This window comes from Diaphorina citri, unplaced genomic scaffold (genome assembly GCF_000475195.1).
Source record: "Diaphorina citri unplaced genomic scaffold, Diaci psyllid genome assembly version 1.1 scaffold666, whole genome shotgun sequence".
Lineage (NCBI taxonomy): Eukaryota > Metazoa > Arthropoda > Insecta > Hemiptera > Psyllidae > Diaphorina > Diaphorina citri.
Window position 1 is genome coordinate 86,832 of NW_007378099.1, and position 9,515 is coordinate 96,346.

Sequence of the window (9,515 nt, forward strand, 5' to 3'; positions counted from 1 at the left end):
AACCCAACCTAACCTAACCCAACCCAACCCAACCCAACCTAACTTAACTCAACCTAACCTAACCCAACCCAACCTAACCTAACCTAACCTAACCCAACCTAATCTAACCTAACCTAATGGAAGTGGAGGTGGAAGTGAAAATGGAGGTGGAGGCGAAAATGGAGGTGGAAGTGAAAGTGGAGAAGAAAATGGAGGTGGAGGTGAAAGTGGAGGTGGAGGTGAAAAAGTAAGAGGCGGCAAAAGTGGAGGTGGACATGAAAGTGGATGTGGCATATTCCTACCAAATTTCAGCTTTCTAGGTGTTGTGGTTCTAGAGATAGAGCGATCAGTGTGTGAACTATGAAATGTGAACTGTGAATGGATCTTGTTCTTATAAGATTACAAAATAAATTGTAGGTATTGAACTTTACTTATCCGGGTTGAAAGAAATAGTATTTAGCTCAATTTATTAAAGTTAAGTAAGTAAGTTTTATTCAATGCATTCTTAGGCAAGTGCCCAACTACTACTTGGGGGCAAACAGCCAAAGGATGGGTAAAGCTTCTACGAAATGTCCAACTGAAGAAAATTGGCAGGTTTTATTAAATGCATTTTTAACAATTTTTTTCTCGAAACGACTTTATTCAATGCATTCTTAGGCAAGTGCCCAACTACTACTTGGGGGCAAACAGCCAAAGAATGGGTAAAGCTTCTACGAAATGTCCAACTGAAGAAAATTGGCAGGTTTTATTAAATGCATTTTTAACAATTTTTTTCTCGAAACGACCCTTTTTTTTCTCTCTTATCCTTTCCTGCTCTTTTTGATCTTGGGACAATAAAGCAGATCGAAGTCGACGGCCGTCACTATGACACTATGTAGGCAGAGTGGTTGGTTTCACGGTTTCAGTCGACAACAATCAATGGCTTTCGACTGTGTCGAAAAAAATATCAAGATGTATGATATACTCACTGGGGACAAAGGTTTCTGGTAGCTACTGGTGGTGCTGTGAGAGTGAGATCCCTTCAGTAGATTGGCGTAGGTCTTGGGTTCATTTGACGGAGGAGGGGGAGGAGAAGGAGAGCGGGGGGCCTCAACAGGGGTCTGCTCGTTCCATTTCCATTCATCCTCCTTGGGAGGGGAGGGAGGGGTAGGGTCTGCAGGTGGAGAGGGGGGTTGCGTCACAGGAGGTAAGGACTCTTCCACTTGCTTCACCGTGGGGAACTGCTGGGTGACGGGCACCTGAGGAAGAATGGTTACAGTGAGGGTTAGGCAAATAGAATAGACCCTGTTTATACTCAAAGGGAGAGATTCCCACAGTGAAGTCCCCTAACCCCTCTACAATTTATAGAAACCAGAATTAACGAAATTGAAATTTTTATGGTCACAGGCGAATATTTTGGTCTCTAATTTTAAAAAACTTGGTTATAAAAAAACACAAAATTAGGCGCCGCAGGCGAATTTTCTGAAGATTTTGGTCAACAATAGTAAGAGAAGCAGACTTGTCAAAGGTGTAATCTTCAGGACCGCAGGCGAAACTTTTCAGTCAGTATGTAACCTGTAGCTTGTCATGTGTCAGTTTTTTTATGTAATTAAATACGTGTAAAAGACGAGTATAGTTATTCCCCCCAATACAGGGTTGCTTGAGAGTCAACCTGTTTAGAATCAAATATGAGGGGTTAGTTTGGTTTAGATACCAATCAAAGAAGAAAAAACCTCTATTGAAAAGACAGCAACTTGGAAATTTTTCCATTTGTCAAATGTCAGTTTAGCAGACCACATATTTCCAAGGTACTTTCTTTTCTGTGTCCATGAGATAGGTAGGTATGGTACCATCTCACGGTGTTGGAAGGATTGGTGTTTAAGCCCTTTGGACACCCAGAAATAACAATATTCAAGGTGAAATGCCATCTTTATAAACGCCCATTAAATTACCTGTCTAATCTTGGCATGACAGTCCCGGAAGTTCAACTGCTGAATATGCTCATGAATCTGTTCCTGGCCCACCACTTGCTTCGTCTCTCTGTTGGGAGCATCTAGACCTCCGTGAATAAATAGGGAGTTTTCACTGTAGAATCTGAAAGCATGATAAAATAAGGACTTGTCAATTGGACTTGGAAAGCAAAAATGTATATTTTCTTAAATACTTTGTACTTGGAACTTAAACATCCTTGAAAAGATTTCATGTCAAACCTTTTGCATTTGTTAGGTCTATAAACTCCCATGTCAATTGGTAAAATTTAGATACACTTAAGCATTAACATTGTTACAACTCTTACCGATGCAAGTGTGCTGGGGCTTGGTTCAGTAAGGTGTAATACTGACGCACAAATTCACGCCCCACGCATTGAGGGCTGGGAGTGACTTCCATGACCATTTCAACAGTTGTCTTTGACACAAATAAGCTTTGACTTCACAATTGTTGAGGGGTGATTTTGCCACTGCTACTAACAGGTTCTTAGATTTGCATTTATAAAGAGCTGAAAGAAGGGCATTGTAATGTTATGAAACCAGCTATAGAGCACTTATTTATACATTATACAGCCCCTTGTGTAACTGACTCACTCACTCACTCACTCATACAAATTCTAACCCACTTCTAGATGAGCTAGGAAGATGCGGTTTTCACCATTGGATTCCTTTTTTTCTACATATTGGGAAAAATTGGAAACTCCCAAAATTCCAAACCGTTCCTAAGATATTGACATTTTTTTAGTTCCCCATAAGAAATACACAGGGGACAAGGTTTGAGGCCAGCAAAACTTTTTCTACGTTTAATATTTTCTATCACTTTTAGTTTTCAGTTTTCATTTCTTTGAGATAAAACTCAGGGATGATATAAGGTCTCAGGGGCGAAGCCCAAGCGCAACCTCATGATCACCCCACAAAGCCCCCAGAAGTGCACAGTGCAACTGTAAACAAGGGAGCACAAAGCGTGACCCCATGCACAACCCCATGTGACCGTATTTGCAACTCCTTGTAGCAAACACACAAAGCCCCCCTCCCAAGCACAAAGTCCAAGTGAACAGCATACTAACCCTATGAAGCCAGGCCTGTCTAAGGCCCAATCTCAACCTCTAGATAGGTATTAAGAAAACTTGAAAACCTGTGCTTTCAGAATAGATTGAATGAAGTATTCATCCACAAAATCTCGTCAATCGTTCACTTCACTTGGGTCTTGACTTCCATCGTCAATATTTTAGTTCCTGAATTTTCCGCTGCAACTTTAATATGGAAAATTTTGTTACTTCCCCCTTTTTTTAAAGGGCGGCTCGTTACCAGTTCACCAATATACCTACGTATCGATTTTTAGTCCGTCCTTCCTTTATTATTACAACAGTAATAAAAAGGTATAAGGGACGGACTATTGTATTCGCTTCGGTGTCGTCTGAATTTCAAGTGGACTTACCTGTGATGTTTTCACAAAACCTTATACCACTTCTTCTAGGAGGTTTCTCCTAAAGTTTAGAAAAGCTTAAGTACACTTTTAAACGACTTGAAATAAGAAAAGAGAACTTAAAAAGAAAAGTTGCATACCAAAATTTGAACAATGATAAATTTTTGATTGGAGAAAAAAAGTTTGTGTTTATCATGGAGGTGGAGGAGAGGTAGCACAATATTTTACCCGATTTCCTGGTGAAGCCGAGTTGGGTAGCCATTATTATCATACAGGGTGTCCATATAATTTCGATTTTTCTTCTTCGTGTTTTCTAGTCCGTTCCATAAAACTGGATCATTCGATATGTCCATTGGATCATTTTGAGTAGGTACTGTGAAGCCGAGTTGGGCAGCCATTATTATCATATAGGGTGTCCAAAAAATTTCGATTTTTCTTCTTCGTGTTTTCTAGTCCGTTCCATAAAACTGGATCATTCGATATGTCCATTGGATCATTTTGAGTACTTGGCTAGACTATCATCACGGAAATTCCTTTGGTTATCACCTTCAATTTATTTAACTTCTTTTGTTTTTATATTTTACATACAGCTTTCGTCTGGACGAGCCCTTTGATTTTGCGTATCCCGATCGCTGAATTCGCGCTATTCCTGTGAGCGGTAAAATTTGAATTTTCCATTTTTTGAATATTGTGAATCTGCGCTCTAAAAAATTTTACTTCAATTTTTTGGCAAACTTTCAAGTTAAATTTGCAGGATTTTATCACTGTTAGATAATCAGGCTGGTTGATTTGGTTCTTAACATTGAAAGAAGATTTTTTCGAGTTCTAAAGTTCTACCAACAACCAACATGAACTCTCTCAAAAAGATCAATGTAAGTACTTACCTACTTGATTCCTTACAGACCTACCTATCGGGAAAAGGATTGATCTCATACTAGGTCCTGTTCAAATAGAATGTGTTTCCTATGTCCTAATTCTTAAAGCTCCATTTTTAGTATCATAATCTATGTCCGTTTTTCCAGGTGTTCTGTGGATCCCAAATTGTCAAAAACTCAGTGAGATCAATGTCCAAGGAAATTTTCCCACCCAGTCAAGAACCTGAAATCCCTGCCTATCAAGAGAGGGTTGGAGAACCACTGGAGCTTAGGAAAGCCAGGTAATATGCTCAAGTAATTCTTGGTGTTTTCAAAAGGGTCTTTACAATGCCCTCAAATGTTCTATGGGGTCTAAAATGTGGTCAAATTCTGTCCTTTAAAAAAAATAAATTATTCACTGATAAATAGGTATCCATTTGATTAGATTAAACAACAATAAACAAATACTTTGAGTGACATTGAAGAATGCAAAAAAAATTCAAAATGAAGAAGCTGTGGTGAAATAAGTATGCATCTATCTCTTAATGTAAAAGGCCAGAAAGTAAATTTTCTCCTTTCCCCTTTTGTCTTTTTAGTGTTTTGTGTAATCTTATAAGTTTCTTACTTATTATTGTTATTATTATTATTATTATTATTATTATTATTTTTTTTTTATCTAGATATTCAAATATTTTAAAACTGTGAAATGGAGTAAATGTCCAAATTCTACTAGAATAAAGGGGTGTACTCAGCCACGTGAGGACAACTGAGAACTTTAATTGAGTACCTAGCAACTAGTGGTGGTATTACCACTGTAGATTTGTAGAAGCTTAATCCTTTCTTTAGGGTGGTTTGCCCCCACACCTAAACCTCTGAGTGGCCATTTTTTGTGTGACCTTATTACCAGTGTAAGAAGATAGCAAAGGAAACCCTTGGTAACACTGTGATATCCACACAAGTTGCAAAAAGCCCCTGTGCTTCAATACAAATAGTTTCATATTGTTCCTTACCACAGGAGCAGGGGTGGGGGCAGGGGGTGCAGGTTGGGTGATTTCCGGCACTGGTTGAGTAACAGTGGGGGGAGGGGGGAATGCAGGAGGTGTATCCTCAATCAGTTGAGAGGCTCCGTTGATTGTTTCCGATCCTGCACTGCCCGAGTAATAGTCCCCTCCTTGACCATTCTGTACAGGAGAAAGATTAGGGGGCATTAACACAGATACCTATTAAGGACCAAATGGGAAAAACGTGACAATGAGCTACCCAAGAATGATCATTTGATCAGTCTTCTTCTTCTTCTTTGTCCTGTGTTTAGACAGGGTCGACATTTGAATCAGCCTCTCAATCAGCCCTGGGGTGATTGCATTGGTCTGGGCATTTGGTTTTGGACTAAAAAAATTTTACAAGTGGACACCCTTCACACTCTACCTTTGCACACCCTTCACACTTTACCTTTGCTATTTCTTTAGCAAGGGAAATTTCAGACTGGTATTCTCCCTGTTTAAACTTCCCCAGTCAGACTACCCGAATATGACCACTTACTGGATCAGTAAAGATTATAATAAAAAATTACATTTTTTTTTTTTTTTTCAAAGTAGGTACCAACATATTACTGAATATTTTTACCATACTTACTGCTCTGGGGTAAAGGGACTGTTTACTGTTTAGTTTGATCAAGTGTTATTCATAGATAAGCAGTAAGTAAGTAAATATTATTCTTAAAACCCTTACCTGGTTAATCTCAGTCGAGGATTCACACTCAACATCATCCTCTCCATCAGAACGGCTCAAATCAGCTTCCTCATCAACCAAAAAGTCCTGATAACGGAAGATGTACCATACTTACTGCTTTGGGGTAAAGGGACTGTTTAGTTTGATCAAGTGTTATTCATAGATAAGCAGTAAGTAAATATTATTCTTTAAACCCTTACCTGGTTAATCTCAGTTGAGGATTCACACTCAACATCATCCTCTCCATCAGAACGGCTCAAATCAGCTTCCTCATCAACCAAAAAGTCCTGATAACGGAAGATGTCATTGTGTACGTAGTACTTCTTGGGTGACTGAGCAGCCAAGACAAAGGTCTGGGTGAAGCGACGCATGGGTTGACCTCCATTGGAAAGTTCACCACTGACCTGAACCACAACACCGTTTCCCAAGGTTGCTTGAGAGTCAACCTGTTTAGAATCAAATATGAGGGGTTAGTTTGGTTTAGATACCAATCAAAGAAGAAAAAACCTCTATTGAAAAGACAGCAACTTGGAAATTTTTCCATTTGTCAAATGTCAGTTTAGCAGACCACATATTTCCAAGGTACTTTCTTTTCTGTGTCCATGAGATAGGTAGGTATGGTACCATCTCACGGTGTTGGAAGGATTGGTGTTTAAGCCCTTTGGACACCCAGAAATAACAATATTCAAGGTGAAATGCTCTCTATTGAAAAGACAGCAACTTGGAAATTTTTTCATTTGTCAAATGTCAGTTTAGCAGACCACATATTTCCAAGGTACTTTCTTTTCTGTGTCCATGAGATAGGTAGGTATTAGGGTTGCCAACTTTTTTTTCGGCATATACGGTACAAACTAGCAAAATGGTGAAAAAATACGGATTTCCCGATTTTTACCCGGTAGGTATGGTACCATCTCACGGTGTTGGAAGGATTGGTGTTTAAGCCCTTTGGACACCCAGAAATAACAATATTCAAGGTGAAATGAACGCCCATTAAATTACCTGTCTGATCTTGGCATGACAGTCCCGGAAGTTCAACTGCTGAATATGCTCATGAATCTGTTCCTGGCCCACCACTTGCTTTTATAAACGCCCATTAAATTACCTGTCTAATCTTGGCATGACAGTCCCGGAAGTTCAACTGCTGAATATGCTCATGAATCTGTTCCTGGCCCACCACTTGCTTCGTCTCTCTGTTGGGAGCATCTAGACCTCCGTGAATAAATAGGGAGTTTTCACTGTAGAATCTGAAAGCATGATAAAATAAGGACTTGTCAATTGGACTTGGAAAGCAAAAATGTATATTTTCTTAAATACTTTGTACTTGGAACTTAAACATCCTTGAAAAGATTTCATGTCAAACCTTTTGCATTTGTTAGGTCTATAAACTCCCATGTCAATTGGTAAAATTTAGATACACTTATCTAGACCTCCGTGAATAAATAGGGAGTTTTCACTGTAGAATCTGAAAGCATGATAAAATAAGGTCTTGTCAATTGGACTTGGAAAGCAAAAATATATATTTTCTTAAATACTTTGTACTTGGAACTTAAACATCCTTGAAAAGATTTCATGTATACCTACACTACACTACCTACTTGACTCGCAGGTTTTTGTGTTTTTCGTACGTACCTACCTATCTTTTTAAACTTTTTTTGTATTTTTTTCTGTTTATTAGTCAGTTCCCGTATTTTCCAAGATACACTTGAGCATTAAGTAACATTGTTACAACTCTTACCGATGCAAGTGTGCTGGGGCTTGGTTCAGTAAGGTGTAATACTGACGCACAAATTCGCGCCCCACGCTAGATACACTTAAGCATTAACATTGTTACAACTCTTACCGATGCAAGTGTGCTGGGGCTTGGTTCAGTAAGGTGTAATACTGACGCACAAATTCACGCCCCACGCATTGAGGGCTGGGAGTGACTTCCATGACCATTTCAACAGTTGTCTTTGACACAAATAAGCTTTGACTTCACAATTGTTGAGGGGTGATTTTGCCACTGCTACTAACAGGTTCTTAGATTTGCATTTATAAATAGCTGAAAGAAGGGCATTGTAATGTTATGAAACCAGCTATAGAGCACTTATTCATAATATATATATTAATTATTACATTATACAGCCCCTTGTGTAACTGACTGACTCACTCACTCACTCACTCAAACAAATTCTAACCCACTTCTAGATGAGCTAGGAAGATGCGGTTTTCACCATTGGATTCCTTTTTTTTCTACATATTGGGAAAAATTGGAAACTCCCAAAATTACAAACCGTTCCCAAGATATTGACGTTTTTTTAGTTCCCCGTAAGAAATACACAGGGGACAAGGTTTGAGGCCAGCAAAACTTTTTCTACGTTTAATATTTTCTATCACTTTTAGTTTTCAGTTTTCATTTCTTTGAGATAAAACTCAGGGATGATATAAGGTCTAAGGGGCAAAGCTCTGGGAGCACAAAGTGCAACCTCATGATCACCCCGCAAAGCCCCCAGAAGTGCGCAGTGCAACTGTAAACAAGGGAGCACAAAGTGTGATCCGATGCACAACCCCACATGACCGTATATGCAACTCCGCGTAGCCAACATGCAAAGCCCCCCTCCCAAGCACAAAGTGCATGTGAACAGCATACTAACCTTATGAAGCCAGACCTGTCTAAGGTCCAATCTCAACCTCTAGATAGGTATTAAGAAAACTTGAAAACCTGTGCTTTCAGAATAGATTGAATGAAGTATTCATCCACAAAATCTGACTTGGAACTAAAAAACAATCAAAGACTTCAGTACTTCCTTTTGAAGAAGAAACAAGGCAACAGCTAAACAATGGGAAAAGCATGGTATACAATCAGTATCTTTTGACCAGTCGCCCGTGGTATAACCGAAACCTATGTTGAGGAAACTGATCTAAGTGATGAAAATTGCTTTCAGAACTACAATTTTACCTCAGAATTTTCCTGTAAAGTAGAGATAATAGACATTTACGCGGAATAAAAATAGGCTTCTAACTTCGGAGTGGGTAGCATAGCATGGACTAACGTTCTTGATTTCAAGTGGACTTACCTGTGATGTTTTCACAAAACCTTATACCACTTCTTCTAGGAGGTTTCTCCTAAAGTTTAGAAAAGCTTAAGTACACTTTTAAACGACTTGAAATAAGAAAAGAGAACTTAAAAAGAAAAGTTGCATACCAAAATTTGAACAATGATAAATTTTTGATTGGAGAAAAAAAGTTTGTGTTTATCATGGAGGTGGAGGAGAGGTAGCACAATATTTTACCCGATTTCCTGGTGAAGCCGAGTTGGGTAGCCATTATTATCATACAGGGTGTCCATATAATTTCGATTTTTCTTCTTCGTGTTTTCTAGTCCGTTCCATAAAACTGGATCATTCGATATGTCCATTGGATCATTTTGAGTAGGTACTTGGCCTGACTATCAATCAGCCCGAAATTCCATTTTAGGTTAATCACCTTCAATTTTATTTTAACTTCTTTTGTTTTTATATTTTGCATACAGCTTTCGTCATGGATCGGGCTCGTTTGATTTTGCTGCTCATCCCACACCCC

At 38.9% G+C, this 9,515-nt stretch overlaps 2 protein-coding genes across 5 annotated transcripts in view; one reads left to right on the forward strand and one right to left on the reverse strand.

Moving 5' to 3' along the window:
* Positions 1-9,515, reverse strand: part of LOC103511029 (ras GTPase-activating protein-binding protein 1) — a 20,628-nt gene that overhangs the window by 4,443 nt on the left and 6,670 nt on the right. Inside the window, exons 1-7 of one of the 4 annotated variants that reach the window (XM_017444832.2) lie at positions 9,011-9,206; positions 7,795-7,995; positions 7,057-7,198; positions 6,257-6,400; positions 5,955-6,056; positions 5,237-5,407; positions 948-1,217 (exon numbers count right to left, since the gene is read on the reverse strand). In XM_017444832.2, the coding sequence (XP_017300321.1) occupies positions 948-1,217; positions 5,237-5,407; positions 5,955-6,056; positions 6,257-6,400; positions 7,057-7,198; positions 7,795-7,892 (927 nt within the window). In that variant the 5' untranslated portion in view covers positions 7,893-7,995; positions 9,011-9,206. Of the gene's footprint in view, positions 1-947; positions 1,218-5,236; positions 5,408-5,954; positions 6,057-6,154; positions 6,401-7,056; positions 7,199-7,794; positions 7,996-9,010; positions 9,209-9,515 lie in introns of those variants that run through there. The other 3 variants (XM_026824912.1, XM_017444833.2, XM_026824911.1) reach the window with 3 other exon arrangements.
* LOC103511028 overlaps positions 4,066-9,515 on the forward strand; it is a 12,674-nt gene continuing 7,224 nt past the window's right edge. Inside the window, exon 1 of the mRNA XM_017444835.2 lies at positions 4,066-4,143. The gene's annotated coding sequence lies outside the window, so the exon portion shown is untranslated. The remainder of the gene's footprint in view (positions 4,144-9,515) is intronic.